Source organism: Oncorhynchus gorbuscha, linkage group LG10 (assembly GCF_021184085.1).
Source record: "Oncorhynchus gorbuscha isolate QuinsamMale2020 ecotype Even-year linkage group LG10, OgorEven_v1.0, whole genome shotgun sequence".
NCBI lineage: Eukaryota > Metazoa > Chordata > Actinopteri > Salmoniformes > Salmonidae > Oncorhynchus > Oncorhynchus gorbuscha.
The window spans coordinates 35,477,562-35,496,311 of NC_060182.1; the positions used below are offsets into that span (position 1 = coordinate 35,477,562).

Below are 18,750 nucleotides of genomic sequence, written 5' to 3' on the forward strand. Positions count from 1 at the left end.
GAATAAGTTCATTAGAGTTAGCAGCCTCAGAAATTTCAGCCCAAATAGATGCTTCACAGAGTTCAAGTAACAGACACATCTCAAAATCAACTGTTCAGAGGAGACAGGGTGAATCAGGCCTTCATTGTCAAATTGCTGCAAAGAAACCACTGCTAAAGGACACCAATAATAAGAAGAGACTTGCTTGGTCAAGAAACACGAGCAAATGGACATTAGACTGGTGGAAATCTGTCCTTTGGTCTGATGAGTCCAAATTTGAGATTTTTGGTTTCGACCACTGTGTCATTGTGAGATGCAGAGTAGGTGAACGGATGATCTCCACATGTGTGGTTTCCACCGTGAAGCATGGAGGAGGAGGTGTGATGGTGTGGGGATGCTTTGCTGGTGACACTGTCAGTGATTTATTTAGAATTCAAGGCACATGGCTACCACAGCATTCTGAAGCGATACGCCATCCCATCTGGTTTGCGCTTAGTGGGATTATCATTTGTTTTTCAACAGGACAATGACCCAAAACACACATCCAGGCTGTGTAAGGGCTATCTGACCAAGGAGAGTGATGGAGTGCAGCATCAGATGACCTGGCTTCCATAATCCCCCGACCTCAACCCAATTGAGATGGTTTGGGATGAGTTGGACCGCAGAGTGAAGGAAAAGCAGTCAACAAGTGCTCAACATATGTGGGAACTCCTTCAAGATTGTTGGATAAGCCTTCCAGGTGACTACCTCATGAAGCTGATTGAGAGAATGCCAAGTTTGTAAAACTGTCATGAAGGCAAAGGGTGGCTACTTTGAAGAATCTCAAATATAAAATATATTTGGATTTTTTAAACACTTTTTTGGTTACTACATGATCCCATATGTGCTATTTCATAGTTTTGATGTTTTCACTATTATTCTACAATGTAGAAAATGGTTAACAATTAAGAAAAACACTTGAATTAGTAGGTGTGTCCAAACTTTTGAATGGTACTGTATATATATATATAAAAGTGATAAAAAAATTAAGATTATTTTGAATATCGCTAGCAACGACAGAATAAACACATTTTGAATTACATACCTATTCCTATATTCTAATCTACAGTAGAAAGAGTAGAATATCTTATTTCAAATTATGACAACTTTAGTTTTTAAATCCTAATACTGAGCAAATTACACTCTTCGGAGTCAATTACACTCATACGTTTTGAAAAAGCCCCCACCAATAGGCTACCAGTGTGGCAAGTGCTGCTGGCCCCTCGTAAGCTTTCTTGACCATATATCCTTGCCATTAGCATCCACCTGAATGTTTTAGCTAACATATGATGGGGGTCCCTGGGTTGCCGGTTTGCCTGGGAGGGGGTCCCTGGGCAAGAAAAGGTTGAAGACCGCCAATCTAGGCAAAACTGGTCCTTTATTAGTAGTCCTACTCTGAGACTGTGAATGTGGGCAATGGACCGGTGTAGCACTGTTTCTATAGAACATCTTCTGACTAGACTCAGGCTGTACGTGTCCTCAATAGCACCACATTCACTGTAGAGCTCACTACTTTTGGACAGTTCACTACTTTTGGACAGAGCCATATCGTAATGCAATACATAGGGAATAGGGCTCCACTTGGGACGCGGCCAAAGACAGGACAGGAAGCTGAGACTCACTGAGGTGGAGAGGTGAGCAGCAGCCTTGACATGAAGCAGCTCCTCATAGATCACCTCCATGTCCTCCGCACTACGCTGGCTGGGGCTGCAGAGAGGACGGGATACGCGCAGGTTACAATAGGGTCAGAGGTTAGGCCTTAGAATAGGATGACTGATATATGGTACGATAGGAGAGCAGATATAATACAAAATAAGTTTATTGTCCATCTGAGGATGGAAATTTCCCTTTGACTTGGAAGAGTAAAACAACCATGATACAAACACACAGCATAATAAAATGGAACTCACCATTTACGTAAAATCATGGTCAAAAGAGCATCTGGACCAATCTGCAGTAATAACGACAAACCCTCCTGCAGCTCATCGTCTAATTGGTCCTTCTCATTAGTCATGTGGTTCAGTCCGAACTCCAAATCCAGGAAGCGGTAAAATTGAGTGTCTTTGTCATGGAAGTTTAACTCCTGCTTCACTACATTGTGATAGGAGACATTGAGTTTGGTTACACTCACTGCAGGGAGTGGTTGATTCTTGTCAAATGATCATATTTGACAATACATGATGATAATACATTCACTCTGATTAAAGTCTCTTACCATGAACAATGATTCCTTCATCCACCAGGACTTGCCACATGCCAACTGCCTGGCTCCTTAATTGGAAGCATTCGTTTAGCTTCATCAGCCAATCAACAAGCTCTTTCCCCGAACAGCATTGTCTGTAAGGGATAGAGTGAGATGTCTACAAGGAAACGATCTAGCATTTTCATTTCAGAAAGACAAACAGGCAAAGTAATAGTAGAATTTGCAATCATTGACAGGAGCAAGGCCCCATACCTGTAGGTCTTCAGGTGATGCTTTCTGTCTCTGATCAGGCCAGGGCTACGCTCTATCAAGGCACTGTACACCACCCTGGCTGCCTTCAGAATTCGATCCGACAGAAACTACAAGGTGTGCGCGAAAGAGAGAGAGAGGGAGACAAATACTGGGTCAAATACTTGACACAGTCAAATGTAGGCTGTGTGCAAATCAAAATGTAATTGACCAATGGACCTCTTCCCCTGCTTATCATATGCACACAACCAACATGCCTTTACTTCTGTGTCATTTCCATGACGTGATAAAGACACGAGGTCATAGAAATGAAGCGGGAAATGTGAAGTGTCACACAGAAGGTCTAGTGACAACAGACAGTGACAACAGTGACCCACTGTGTAGACATGCAAGGAGCTAGAATGACAAGTGAAAAGCAAGTGGCAGTGGCAGAAAGCATATATTCTGCGAGAAGCATTACAGGAACCATGTGTGATGTCACATACGTCACTGGTGTGAGTGGAGTGTTTTGGCTTTGCAGGGGCTAGGGTCCCTAATTGTGAGCGTGTGGGAGGAGAGCTGGTGAGAATGTGTTATGGAGAGAGTTACTGCACTGCTAAACTCTCCCACACCACACACATAACTGTCTCCTCGTCAGAGAGTGAGTGGATGCCACTTGGCTACGTTGACAACTTTGCCATTCTGAGCGTTTTCACTTTGCCTCCGCTCAGATTCTCTAAGTAGTATCATTTCTAATACACCTCCCAGTCATTTGTTTCCCATTCCCTGCCCCCTCCTATCTCGCTCCTCTCTGCCATGCTCTACCACCCAAACAGAATGTGAGAAGAAAAAAAAACTAGTGTCAAATTTGTATCAACCACTGATGCAGACTAAAGCTTATGTAACTCACAGCACATTGGGTCTGTTGCTGTGCAGCCTATTTCCTACCATTTCCTGTTTATACGCAACCTCCATGACAAAACTAATATTACAAATGGCTAAATATCAACATTTACTGCTTTGTTAATGAACTAGAATGTCTTGATTTCACTCCCTTCCACTCAATATGTTCTTGGTCCTAGTCTTGTGATTCCACGAGTGACTCACACAGTTGATTGTTTGTTATTGGGCTTCCTTCAGGGCTCTGTTTGTCCAAGGTGGTGGTCTTGAGATTCAGATTGAACTTAACAAAGACCATTTCCTTTAGCTTTTGTCTCCACTTGGCGTGGTGTTGTGGTGGACGGTGATTTCCTAGCCTCCTCTCCCAAACACCTGGCCCCTAGCCAGGCCTCAGCCCTTAGCCTGCTCTGGCTGGTGTTGTGGTGGATGGGGCAGCCTGTGAGGCCCTCTCCCCTCTCTCTCCTGTCACCAAAGCCAGGCTCCTAGCCTGCCCTGGCCAATGGCTCTGGCTCCAAGCCACTCGGGATGAAATGATTGGCTCCTGACCCGTGACTGATCTGCCGACTCCGGCCTCGTCAAAGACAACACAACCTGACAGAACCTGGGGTTCTCATCCATTTTTCAGAACCATGTACAAAAGAATGGGGAAACCTGCATGCTACTTTAAGGTTCAAAGAGACACACCTGCTGTGTGATAAGTTAACTGAGGGGTCCCCAAAGCTCCCCATCCCCCAAGCCCCCCCCCCCCCTTCATACCTCTGTTTTCCCACAGGCTGTCCTGCTCCCAGACCTAGTGTCTACAGACTGTATGCATCATTCTGAACCTTTCCTCCTCTCCACTGACTCCAGACTGTTCCCAGGGGACTGCAGACTGGTCCCAGGGGACTGCAGACTGGCTCTACTGGCTGTGCTGGCTGGAGGTCACCACTATTCCCATGTGCCCTAACTGTTCCCGTGGGACCACTAGCTACCACCATGTTCTCAGCCGGGTCATCTCTGACCTCTGACACTGAGATAATAAACTCCAAATGCATAAATCCCCCCCATCATCATTGCAAACAAGCTGGCATTTCTACTGTGACTGTGTTCAGCTTGCAATCTTAAACACATGTTCTTATAACAACAGACTAAAACAGAATGTTTCATACAGCACATCCTGGGTACAGCACCCCACCTACTAAGTAGCTAAACACACAGGACATAATCACTCATCATCAATCTGTTCGGTTCTGTATATACTGGAAGAACAAAAGCTCTAAATCTCTGTGAACTCTGTGATGAACTACTTGAGAACATGTAGATCTACTAAGCATGTCATCTAGGGCAATGGTTTTCAACGGGTGTGCCTTGAGAAGCTGTCCAGGTGTGCTGCAAACCTTTCCCCAATCTTCATTCTTTTTTTTTGAACACACTTATAAATGTGACCTGTGGAATGCACATTCAATTTTCACTTGGGAGCACCACTGCCACTCAGATAAATACATTGTTTATCTTGTATCCTGATGCCTAGTCGCCTTACCCTAAAACATACCTCTATCACTCCAGAATCACTGCACATTGTAAACATGGTATTGGAACTGACCCTGTATAGAGCTTCTTAGTTATCTTGTTTTTATATCTTGTGTGTTTTTCTTCTACCTTGTGTTATTTTTAGTACTACATTGACATTGATTACTGCCTTGTTGGGTTTAGCGCTGGCAAGAATGGCATTTCACTGTACTTGTGCATTTGACATTGAAACTTGAATAGCTCATGGTCACATCTGTATCTACAAATCCAGTTTGCTCAGGCATGTTGTCGCATTTTTATCAGTTGAGGGGCGCACATCACGAGCAAAGTCCTTTCCCACTGGACACAGACGTCAGTTCAACGTCTGGTTTTGATTTACATTTGGTTGAGCTGTCATCTACTGTGAATTCAACGTGAAGTCAACAAAACCTTTGCGTTACGTTGATACTTTTTGGCAAATCCATTTAGTTTTCTATGTTGATTCATCACCGGTGCCAAGCTTCCTGCCCTCCCGGACCTCTATACCAGGCGGTGTCAGAGGAAGGCCCTAAAAATGGTCAAAGACCCCAGCCACCCTAGTCATAGACTGTCCTGTCTGCTACCGAACGGCAAGTGATACCGGAGTGCCAAGTCTAGGTCCAAGAGGCTTCTAAACAGCTTCTACCCCCAAGCCATGAGACCCCTGAACATCTAATCAAATGGCTACCCAGACTATTTGCATTGCCCCCCCCCCCTCTTTTACACTCCTGCTACTCTCTGTTATTATCTATGCATAGTCACTTTAATAACTCTACCTACATACATATTACCTCAATTACCTCGACTAGCCGGTGCCCCGCACACTGACTCTGTACCGGTACCCCCTGTATATAGCCTGGCTATTGTTATTTTATTATTATTTGTTACTTTTATTTTATTTTTTAGGTATTTTTCTTTAAACTGCATTGTTTTGATTCAGGGCTTGTAAGTAGGCATTTCACTGTTGTCACGCCCTGACCTTAGAGATCCTTTTTATGTCTCTATTTTGGTTTGGTCAGGGCGTGAGTTGGGGTGGGAATTCTATGTTTTGTGTTTCTATGATTTTCTATTTCTATGTTTTGGCCGGGTATGGTTCTCAATCAGGGACAGCTGTCTATCATTGTCTATGATTGGGAACCATACTTAGGTACCCTTTTCCCACCTGTGTTTGTGGGAAGTTAACTTTGTTTGATGGCACATAGCCTTAAGCCTCACAGTTTGTTTTGTATTGTTTATTGTTTTGTCGGCGTCATTTTGAATAAAAGAGAAAATGTACGCTCACCATGCTGCACCTTGGTCCAGCTCTTTTGTTGTATTCAGCGCACGTGACAAATACAATTTGATTTGAGCCAATCTCATCGCAATGATTTATTGGGTTGAAATAATGTGGAAGCAACGTTGATGCAAAAAGTTTTTGCCCAGTGGGTTGTATCAATTTACTTCGCCTGTGGGAACAGTTAGCACAGGCACGTCTGATTAAAGGCGCCACATGGTCAATCTGCATTGGCAAGGTCAGGGCATTCATACTTCTTACACTTCGCCTAGCAGCACAGAGCTGCTGTCAAGGAAGTAAGTTTGTGTTTATTCCGGACCTCCCGCCCTCACCTCCCGTCACCGATTAATGTCAACGAGGAGCAATACGGAGCGATGCAGAGCTCAGAGCTCAGAGCCCCTGCGTGCCTCCAGAGTCTCCGCAATATGCGTCACATTCCGTCCACATTTTCATGTGAAGAATAAATAGGCTTTTATAGATTTAGCTGTACCACAGCCTCTGCCATATAAACAAACGCAGCACGTATGGCTTTGTGTCGGTGGTCGCACCTTTACAATGCAGAAAACCACAAGTCTCTAGCTCAAACAGTTAAAAACGAAAGACCTATTTTTACAAGAAAAATGCACGGATTCGTGGGACGCTCTTACAGAGGTACACACAAATGAATCACCACGAGTAAGGAACTATGAAAATAGTTTAAATAAACTGTATTTCATCTTTAAAAACGTTTGTCACAGAAAATAGAGAATTTTGCAGTTGGGATCAGATGAGATGGGGGTCATTACCACTAAATAAATTAACAGGGACATTTTTGGTGGGGTGCTAAAAATGGATCCCATAAAGGTGTGCCGTAGTTCAAAAAAAGGTAAGGAAGCACTGATCTTAGGGACTATAGACCATGTGTCAGTAGTATAGACAGGAGGAACTCCCTGATTGTTCCCGACCCCATGCATCAGGGTAGAGAGTAGACCGTTTTCCCTCAGGTGTGCCAGTGCTGGTGAATGGCATACTGTATGTACTGTAGAAGTGGCCCTTTCTCTCTCACACTGCTCTCTCTCTGACGTTTCAGGTCCGGAACAGGCTGAGTATGTGCTTTAGATAAACATTAATGACACACGTTCTTATGGAGACCAAGTCAAAGTCTGCCTTTGAATGTTATGTCTGTGTTTGAATAGTGTAGTATCACAAAAGGAACATGGGCCTGTTAAAATGTTTTTTTTTTTAAATATTTGTGGGTGAGTTGGTTTGTCTGATAATGGCTAATGTGGTCTGTGGTTATGGCCTTTCCACCCACACCCCCCCCCCTTCTTATAACAACAATTACAGTGGGGAGAACAAGTATTTGATACACTGCTGATTTTGCAGGTTTTCCTACTTACAAAGCATGTAGAGGTATGTAATTTTTATCATAGGTACACTTCAATTGTGATAGACGGAATCTAAAACAAAAATCCAGAAAATCTCATTGCATGATTTTAAGTATTTAATTATCATTTTATTGCATGACATAAGTATTTGATACATCAGAAAAGCAGAACTTAATATTTGGTACAGAAACCTTTGTTTGCAATTACAGAGATCATATGTTTCCTGTAGTTCTTGACCAGGTTTGCACACACTGCAGCAGGGATTTTGGCCCACTCCTCCATACAGACCGTCTCCAGATCCTTCAGGTTTTGGGGCTGTCGCTGAGCAATACGGACTTTCAGCTCCATCCAATTATTATCTATTTGGTTCAGGTCTGGAGACTGGCTAGGCCACTCCAGGACCTTGAGATGCTTCTTCAGGTCCTGCGTGTAGTTCTGGGCTGATCCCTCACCTTCCTCATGACCATTGATGCCCAACGAGGTGAGATCTTGCACGGAGCCCCAGACTGAGGGTGATTGACCGTCACTTGAACTTCTTCCATTTTCTACTAATTGCGCCAACAGTTGTTGCCTTCTCACCAAGCTGCTTGCCTATTGTCCTGTAGCCCATCCCAGCCTTGTGCAGGTCTACAATTTTCTTCCTGATGTCCTTACACAGCTTTCTGGTCTTGGCCATTGTGGAGAGGTTGAGGTCTGTTTGATTGAGTGTGTGAACAGGTAACGAGTTCAAACAGGTGCAGTTAATACAGGTAATGAGTGGAGAACTGGAGCGCTTCTTAAAGAAAAACTAACAGCTCTGTGAGAGACAGAATTCTTACTGGTTGGTAAGTGATCAAATACTTATGTCACGCAATAAAATGCCAATGAATTACTTAAAAATCATACAATGTGATTTTCTGGATTTTTGTTTTAGATTCCGTCTCTCGCAGTTGAAGTGTACCTATGATAAAAATTACAGACCTCTACATGCTTTGTAAGTGGGAAAACCTGCAAAATCTGCAGTGTATCAAATACTTGTTCTCCCCACTGTAAATAAAGTAACTTTGTTACCTTCATTCTCTGGTTCAGTGACAGTAACTGTTTCAATAACTGAATGTGGTGTGTGGGCTTACTATATTTGTGCCCATAGTCTGTGTTAAATAGTGTCAAATTTCTACTAGTGTTCTGAAGTTTCCTCTGTGGGCGAGTCTACAGTCTCCCTCTGTGCTGTGACCTTGGTGGGCTCTGTTCTCTCCTCTTCTGTTCTCTCTGGAACATGACTGTACCTGGAGGGAGGGATGGAGCACCACGCCGGTGGGCAGAGGAGCTGTAGGAACTGCATCTCACATCCCACTCTCTATACAGACAAGACCACTTCAGATCTTCTGAGGGGTTATTGTTTCCAACAAGTACACTTCCTCCTCCATTTCAGAAATACCAAGCTACAGCACTGGATTTTTTTTCTTCCTTTATTCAAAACAGGAAGTGCCAATTTAGGTAAAAAGGCCTGACGGCATTGATGAGACGTTTTTTTTTTTTACCTGTGTGAATATACGTAGCACCAAATCCCAAATCCCAATAACCATCTTGATCATCATTAGATAACTAACAGAACAATCTCAAATCTCTAAACCAGGAGTCTCAAACTCATTTTCCCAGCTCGCAAAATTCAGTCTTCAAAGAGGCCCGGAGGGCCCAACTTAAAATGAATTACAGTAGGGAAGTATTCAGACCACTTGACTTAAAAAAATGTTTTTACAGCCTTATTCTAAAATGGATTAAATAGTTTTTGTTCCCTCATCAATCTACACACAACAACCCATAATGACAAAGCAAAAACAAGTTTTTAGAAATATTAGCAAAAAAAAAACGGAAATATCACATTTACATAAGTATTCAGACCCTTTAGTCAGTACTTTGTTGAAGAACCTGCAGTGATTATAGCCTCTAGTCTTCTTGGGTATGACGCTACAAGCTTGGCACACCTATATGTGGGGAGTTTCTCTCATTCTTCTCTGCAGATCCGCTCAAGCTCTGTCAGGTTGGATGGGGAGCATCGCTGCACAGCTATTTTCAAATGAAATGAAATCAAATTCTATTGCTCACATACACATATTTAGCAGATGTTATTGCAGGTGTAGTGAAATGCATGTGTTCCTAGCTCCAACAGTGCAGTAATATCTACCAATTCACAACAATACACACAAATAGAAAGTAAAATGATGGAATTAACAAATATATAAATATTAGAACAAGCAATGTCAGAGTGGCATTGACTAAAATACAGTATAATAGAATACAGTATATACATGTGAAATGAGTAAAGCAGTATGTAAACATTATTAAAGTAACTAGTGTTTCGTTATTAAAGTGACCAGTGATTCCAAGTCTATGTATATGGCAGCAGCCTCTAAGGTACACGGTTGAGTAACCGGGTGGTAGCCGGCTAGTGATGGCTATTTAATAGTCTGATGGCCTTTAACAGTCAGGTCTCTCCAGAGATGTTCGATCGGGTTCAAGTCCGGGTTCTGGCTGGGCCATTCAAGGACATCCAGAGACTTGTCCTGAAGCCACTCCTGCGTTGACTTGGTTGTGTGCTTAGTGTCGTTGTCCTGATGGAAGGTGAACCTTTGCCCCATTCTGAGGTCCTGAGCACTCTGGAACAGGTTTTCATCAAGGATCTCTCTGTACTTTGCTCCTTTCATCTTTCTCTCGATCCTGACTAGTCTCCCAGTCCTTGCTGCTGAAAAACATCCCCACAGCATGATGCTGCCATCACCATGCATCAACGTAGGGATGGTGCCAGGTTTCCTCCAGACGTGATACTTGGCATTCAGGCCAAAGAGTTCAATATTGGTTTCACCAGACCAAAGAATCCTGTTTCTCATGATCTGAGAGTCCTTTAGGTGCCTTTTGGCAAACTCCAAGCAGGCTGTCATGTACCTTTTACTAAGGAGTGGCTTCCATCTGGCCACTCTACCATAAAGGCCTGATTGGTAAAGTGCTGCAGAGATGGTTGTCATTCTGGAAGGTTCTCCATCTCTACAGTGAAACTCTAGAGCTCTGTCAGAGTGACCCTCAAGTTCTTGGTCACCTCCCTGACCAAGGCCATTCTCCCCCAATTGCTTAGTTTGGCCAGGTGGCCAGCTCTTGGAAGAGTCTTAGTGGTTGCAAACGTCTTCCATTTAAGAATGATGAAGGCCACTGTGTTCTTGGGGACCTTCAACGCTGCAGAAATGTTTTGGTACCCTTCCCCAGATCTGTACCTCGACCCAATCCTGTCTTGGAGCTTTACAGACAATTCCTTTAACCTCATGGCTTGGTTTTTGCTCTGACATGCACTGTCAACTGTGGGACATTATATAGACAGGTGTGTGCCTTTCCAAATCATGTCCAATCAATTGAATTTACCACAGGTGGACTCCAATCAAATTGTAGAAACATCTCAAGGATGATCAATGGGAACAGGATGCACCAGAGCTCAATTTCGAGTCTCATAGCAAAGGATCTGAATACTAATGTACATAAATAAGGTATTTCATGTTTTGTCTTTTTCATTTTCAAACATTTCTAAAAACTTGTTCTTGCTTTGTCATTGCGGGGGGGGGGGGGTTATTGAATCCATTTTAGAATAAGGCTGTAACATAACAAAATGTGGAAAAAGTCAAGCGGTCTGAATACTACTGCACTGTATATTTCCTTGCCATGAAAATGTTTAACAAATTGTCCTCTAGCCATCGCTTTCTGAATTTTCGATGCTCACCTGACTGTCTAGCTTAAGTTTTGATGACTGTTAGCAAGCTGGACAGAGTAAAGAGACTATAACATTCGGTCAATTATAATTTCTACAGTTTCTATTTGGTTTTAGTCATTTCAATGTCAATTGACAATCGTCCCCCCCTTCCAAAAAATGTCCCTTGGGTCAGATTGAATCGGCTCGCAGGCCTTGAGTTTGACACATGCTCCAAAGACATAAAAAACAAGAACAACAACTACCAAACAAAGCACCAACAAAGCCAACCACCCTGTAGCCTCGCTACTGTTCTCCCATTAGCTATAAGACCTGCATCCTCTCTCCCCTTTCCAAAATACACACAGCACTCACACAGAAAAAGCCCTTGGGAAGTTAGGAACATTCCAAGGCTGACTGGATATTTATTAAAGATACTCCCTACATGTTCCGTGCAGAAAAAAACATAGACATGAACTCAACTTTAATGTTGTATAGGCCTATTTACTGGCATTGATATTTTACTGTGTTTTCATTCTTCCTGGAGTAGAAGAGAACACTGTTCCACTGTTTTTATTCCTGGAGATTCTGGATGCATCAAAGTGAGACCGGCTGTGTGTGTGTGTGTGTGTGTGTGTGTGTGTGTGTGTGTGTGTGTGTGTGTGTGTGTGTGTGCGTGTGTGCGTGTGTGCGTGTGTGCGTGTGTGCGTGTGTGCGTGTGTGTGTGTGTGTGTGTGTGTGTGTGTGTGTGTGTGTGTGTGTGTGTGTGTTCAGAAGTGTGAGCATGTGTGTGCCTGCCTGACTGCGTCTATGTATATTGGGTAAAATAATACCAGTCAGGAGCCAGGTTTGTCTTTCCATTTCAACACCGTTATCAGGCTGATTTCTCCTGCGAGGGGGCTATTGAAGGAGCAGTTAGATAAAGGAGTGAGAGGGCTGGGTCTGCTCTGGTCAGGCAGGGGGGGTAGTGAGGGCCTGAAGGCGGGGTCGTGGAGTGAGAGGGCTGGGTCTGCTCTGGTCAGGCAGGGGGGGGGGGGGTAGTGAGGGCCTGAAGGCGGGGTCGTGGAGTGAGAGGGCTGGGTCTGCTCTGGTCAGGCAGGGGGGGGGGTAGTGAGGGCCTGAAGGCGGGGTCGTGGAGTGTCCTTTAGACTCCTTGTGACTGCAGTGCTCGCCAAGGATTGGAATGTGTTCTTAAAGCCTCCACTGCTCAAGCGGTGATATTAGGAACTCAAAAAGAACAGGTTCAGCAGATACAGAAGATGCCAATGCTGCAACAACAAAGGCTGGCGCAGTGGCTAAAAGGGCCCAGGAGAAACAATTAGCTACAGCCTGAAGGCCGGGCCATGTCCGATGTCAACAGGTTGCGGGGTTGACATTTAATTGAGATGACTAAAATCGTTGAGGAATGTCATTATGCTCATACATTGGATCATCGTATTGAGGCAACGTGTATGTTGAAGGTCTTGCAAGTCTTAGAATTTCACATGGCACACAATAGAAAATGTGGGGCATTATATGATGTAATATGACGTAAATGAATAACACTAAATGTTTAACCCCAAGGACCTACAGCTTTAAGAGGTGAACTACTATTTAATGTACTTGAGCTTCCGGTCACCATTTCTACTATGCTGATGTGGTGTTTCTATGGTGTAACAGATGATTTGAGGGTGAGGTCAAAATGTCCGACATAAATAATGTTCCTACATGTCAACTCGATGACCTTGTTGGTTCTCTTCTCATGAAGATTGTGATTCATCGAAGATGAATCAGAAGCCAGAGCAGTTTGATTAAGGTCTAAGACTAGCTGTAGGGATGTGAAGTACTACTGTACTGTGTGTTTGTGTGTGTCGGGGTTGGGATCAATTAGAATTGAAGGCAGTCAATTCAGGAAGTAAACTAAAATATGCCTTCAATTCAAACTGAGCCCAACCCTGGTGTGTGTGTGGCACTGTCCCTGATCGGCATACTACGTACCTGCTTCATGGTGTCCTGTGTGTCAAGGGCCTCTGGCAGTGGGGTCTAGGGGAAAGTGGGAGAGAAAGAAACATGACCTACTATTACATCATTTCATTATTCCATCATAGAGGTTCACGTCCAGTCCAGAAAGCCTACAATATCAAGGCATTGCTGAATAATAAGGCCTACAATATTTTATGGCTTCCTCTCATAGGCATTCCAACAGAACTGGTTAAACTGGTTGTTCTCAGAAACCATTGGGTGGGACCAGAAAGATAGGTTGAATGTGAAATATTCTAATGTCTAATGAGATACATACTGTTGTGTTCAGTTTGTTTTCAGTGAGTGTTTTCTATATGTCTACTGGTTCAGGCAATATATGTCCTAAACCCGATGATATATATGGGCAAACCCTCCTCTCAACTCATCAACACTATGCTGTAGCCTAATTCCCACTTCCTCTTTTGTGGTTCTATAACTCTTCTTTTATGATCCACTGACAGCCTCTCTAAATGTGTTCCCAAGCCAGCTGCTAAGTTGCATGACATGGATGGACTCCGCTGGCTGAGGTGTCATCGGAGTACACAGTCATTTACAAGGGCTTTGTTCAGGGCATTCTCTCCTCTATCTTTCCAGGTCTTGTTTACGCATGAGTGGCTACTGCCTTACCTTGAGGGCCACTCAGAAGAAAATGGATTATATAAGACACAGGCCTCACGTTTTCACTGTGTCGCGGTGTGGGATCGCCAGCTCAAATGGTGAAAAATAGAAATATGGAACCTGACGAGTTATTGTCATCTCGTCTCTCTTTGTGTGGGAGCGCTATTGATGGCCTTGTGCTGGATTTGGGTATCAAATGCAGCTAAAAAAAAGAAAATGGTTTGAACACGTCATTTTTCCCTCAGCTCCATTTGCAGTCAAGAAAATAAATAATACAGTATTCTTCTTCTATCCCCTTTTCGTATTTTTGTACTAGATTGCTTTTCTTCTCTTAAGTCGGGTGTTCAATGGCTCCGAGCGTGGAGACCTCTCCACCCTTCATTTCTGTTGACAGAGTAAACTGTGCTGGTCTGTCCTACTGCCAACACTGTCACATGCTCCCAACCAGAGGTACTGCACATTGTCCTTTTCAGCTGTTAGCCAACTCTATAAAATAGACTTAAGTCTCTCTCATATGTTCTGTCGCTTCTGCTCTCTCCCTCTGCCATGCTGAGAGCAGCAAAACCATGCTTGTAGAGGTGTCACTTCTTGCCTGTAGCACCGCACAGACACACCTGTAGGCTATGGTGACTTTTGTTTTTTTGTTCCCTTGGAGAAGCCCTTGCATCTTAGAAAACAACTCAAGGAAACAAAGTTGAAGGCCTGGCAGCAGTATGGGGCATACAGTGGGACATGCCAGATGCCATGTCCCGTCCCTCTTATCAAGAAGTGCCCTTCTTGCTATGTATCTCTTATTATGAGGACCTCTACCAATGTGAGTCATTTTATCCTGTTTATCTCCAGGAGTCATCACCACCACCCCAGCACTGGTATGCATTGCAATAAGCATGGACATTGGGTTACAGACCTTATTAGCATCTATTCATTCTAGAAAAATGATTCTGTCTGCATTTGCTACTAGTGGTGGTATCGGACCACGCGTGCCATGTGTGTCTTAATTAACTAGAGTTAGCTGGCGCCCAGTGTGAAGCCAGTTTAATTGGGTCTAATGTTGTTGCATGGCGCCTCTGCATTCCAGACACATCATCAAACAGACACAAAGATGAGGTGGAGCCGCAGATGCTTTAGGAATAATGATGTTTGCCTGATCATCTAAGGCATGAAGCACTGCACCATGGTTCAAATAAGGCCAACTGAACTCAATCTCCAGTCTAAGTCTATTATTTAACATTTCCATATCCTACTGTATTATCAATGTAATAAGAGTATTTACGAATATCAAACTAAAAACAGGGTATTGGATGTTTAGCTTTTAATATTTTGCAATGCGCCCACAGCTATTGACATGAATAAGATCAAGCATTGATCTATTTATCTATCAGAGGGGTTGTAGTTGTTGTTGAACCTCTAGGGACTAGGTCAAGGTGGATTTAAGGACATTAAGCAGACGGGCTAGACTAAAATATCATCACCATAGGGTGTCCTAATGAATCAACTATAGGCTACTTGAGGAAGAACAATATACACATAAACAAATAAACAAACTCACTATGCATATGATATTTAGAAGCTTTCCTAAACCATCTTCATTTTTGGGTTCTCAGCCAATCCAGTTGTTACTCGTGAACACAAGATCAGGCTATTAAGTAATATTTCCATTGACATCCTACCTACAGTAATATGTTACGGCTACTCCATAGACATTGCCAAATATATATTTTATTTTATGGACTGTCCACTGACAGGCGACACCTTTGCTTGTTAAGCTGTTATTGATCATATATAAGACCTATGCCTTTTTATAGTCAGGTCATCACAGATTCAGCTAATCACAACGTCTGTAGGTTAATAACTCTAGATTTGTATAATCCTGAGCAATTCAATAACAAAGTCAAAAGCCAAATTTAGATCTTTCACGAGGAGTACTATTCAGAATCTTCCTGTGGCTGGGGGAAAATAGACATTCTTGTCTACCATGTAAACCGAATGGGGGGGGGATCAAGGTGAACAATAAACAATGCACTATAAATAACAAGAGTAATAAAAAATATAAAAAACTGTCTGGGTCTCCATTAGCTTCCTCTCCTCTGCCCCACACCCAAGACTAGTAGTCCCTGTGTCAGTCTGAACCTTCTCCACATTCTCACATGCAACGCAGGAAGCTGCTTTTGTTTCGGGGACACACACAGACTGTGTCACAGTGGATGTGGTGACCACCCCCACACACACTTCTTCCATCAACACATTGTCTGACTCCACAGCCCCATTCACTCTCCACCTCTGCAGACACTAACACCACCCACACATCTCACCACGCAGACACTAATGCAGTGGCACAATCACATACGATGACGTAAACTTCTATGCTGAAGTGTTGCAGTGTTTTCAAGTGTGACCCGTCTTCCCTCCTCTTGTCGTGCCTATAGTAACTGATTGGTGAAGTGTGCAGTGTGTGCGGAAGGCAGAGAGACAGAGCATGACGGTGACATGCGTGCAGCCACAAGGCCGACTTTCTGTAGAGAATGTTCTACCTCCCACCACATTATTTTTTGATCAAATACTGTGGTGCTTCATTTCTACCTGGAACGTGAGTCTCACTCTCAAAACACGTCCACGTGATGGGCTATATCATTTATTGAAGGCCTTTTTTTTGCTGCGAAAACACTGTCTCAAACTGCCATGGATGTGACTATTTTGAGAATATTTTCAGCCAAGAGCATTACTTTACTTTCTGAAGAAAAGTTGTTTTTATGAAGAATTATATTATGACCCGTGAGCACTCATTATCATCATTATCATCATCATTAGCATCATCATCATCATTAATCACCATCACTATAGTCAGATCATCATCAAACCATCTCAAAGCTAAACAATAAGCACAAGGCAAGGACAAAAAAGGAATGACGTTACAGATAATGATGAGGATAAGTAGCCTAGTGATGATGATTATCATCATTACAAGATGAGTATACTATTAGCCTGTGCAACTGTAGGTTTTGTAAATAAGAATTTGTTCTTAACTGACTTGCCTAGTTAAATAGAGGTTAAATCAAATAAAAAATAAAGGTATGTTATTATAGGCATGAATAATCACATACCCAACTGATGCCTCGAATGGTCGATGTTTCCACAGAATAATGATCCGGGAAAATTCGATAATTGTAACTCCGGAACAGATGCATATTTTTTCAAGTCAAACAAAACAACTTTCAGGGTAACGCATGTCGAAGACTGGAGCACCAAGCATGTCTGTCTACCCGTTACAAAGACCGGACCCACATTACAACAACATAGCATACCGACAGTGGACATTGCACGACCAGTTGAATCGCCACATGTTGCTCTTGTGTCACTAAAGCCAAGTTTCCAACCGGACTGTTAGGCTACTGTGCCTACATCAGAACTCAACCCGGCTGTCACTGCCACCTCGCACGACGTTTCTGGCTGCTGCCTCTGCTCGACCGATACTCCAACCCACTTTCAATCAGCCTCAGCTCTATCTCAGCACAGGCGCATGATTGTAGCTTTGCGTAAGCACACTTGCTCTCAAATGAGTCCCCGCTGCTTGTCAAGTGATTTCGGAGTCATTCAAATCGGCGGCCTTTTCAGAAGGATCTGATTCTCTTATTCACTGCAGCAAATTGCCTGCTTCTTGTTCGTGTTCCCAACATTCAGTTCCGATGACACTTTTGGGAGTCATTCCAATGGCTGTTCTAAACTATTTGTATATCCTACTTCTGTAGGCCTATCCCACGGGACAACAACTATGTCGTTGAATCAACGCTGTCTGTTTCCAAGTCATTTCAACCAAAACAATGTGATGACATGACATTGTATTAACGCCGAAAACTTTGTGGGATTTGCAAAAATGCATATATTTAACGGAATTTCGTCTTTTTTTCACCCAACTTTGAACCAAAATCCAATTACAGGATGAACATTTGGGTTGATTTCACATTGAATTCACGTTAGTTGACAACCAAATGTAAATCTAAACTAGACGTTGAACTGACATATGTGCCCAGTTGGACGTGTCACAAATATATATATTTTTCTAACATTTTGTAGGGCAGGCCTATCTGATTCCAAAACACACCACAATATGTTGAGTCGGTGGTCCAACAGCTCCTGCACTCTGTATTTCGCCTGAGTTTGGTAGATGAGATTGAGTCAACGATAAGTATATCAAATATAAGTGTTTATAATGTTCCAGGCCAGTACTGTGGGCAGGCTACAAAATGATCCTGTCCAGATAGCAGCACCTGTACATCAGGAGTTAATGGTGCAAAAACACTTTTGATTAGGGGTAGAGGTAGAGGTACACACTAAAAACAAATGGTTCTATATAGTGCCAAATAAGGGTTATTTGGCTTGCTACCATAGCGGAACCCTTTTAAGTGCTGTGTGGAACCTTTTTTAAAGGTTTTATAAAGAGTCATGCTCAAAAGGTTCTAAATGGAACCTCTATGGTGCTAAAAATAACCCTATCCTAAGGTTCTATATAATAGAAAAAAGGGTTCCGCTATGGTTACAACACTAAAACATCTCCTGTAAAATTTACAGTAACTTACTGGCAGCAATTGGCCAGTAAGTTACTGTAATTTAATTTACAGTACACCCACTGTAATCCAATTTACGGTACCACAAATGTTACCGAAATCTAATTTACAGTACCAAGTCAGTTACTGTAATCTAATTTACAGTACAAATTACAATTACAGCATATTACTGTAATTACCCATATTACCCAATGCTCTTTGCAAGTTTTCATTTTCACATTTTCGGTCTTCCTGTGACATCGGATGCTGTAGTTGTCCTGGAGGTTAGGCTGTATGCCCCCGGTGATGCGTTGGGCAGACCATACTACCTTCTGGAGAGCCTTGTGGTTGCGGGCGGTGCAGTT

General features: G+C 43.0%; 1 protein-coding gene across 6 annotated transcripts in view; it reads right to left on the reverse strand.

The window, feature by feature from the left end:
• Window positions 1-18,750, reverse strand: part of rapgef3 (Rap guanine nucleotide exchange factor (GEF) 3) — a 48,425-nt gene that overhangs the window by 20,278 nt on the left and 9,397 nt on the right. For 4 of the 6 annotated variants that reach the window (XM_046365859.1, XM_046365855.1, XM_046365857.1 and 1 more), the window contains exons 3-7: window positions 13,203-13,247; window positions 2,474-2,580; window positions 2,234-2,355; window positions 1,929-2,109; window positions 1,641-1,725 (exon numbers count right to left, since the gene is read on the reverse strand). In XM_046365859.1, the coding sequence (XP_046221815.1) occupies window positions 1,641-1,725; window positions 1,929-2,109; window positions 2,234-2,355; window positions 2,474-2,580; window positions 13,203-13,247 (540 nt within the window). Of the gene's footprint in view, window positions 1-1,640; window positions 1,726-1,928; window positions 2,110-2,233; window positions 2,356-2,473; window positions 2,581-13,202; window positions 13,248-16,945; window positions 17,527-18,750 lie in introns of those variants that run through there. The other 2 variants (XM_046365861.1, XM_046365856.1) reach the window with 2 other exon arrangements.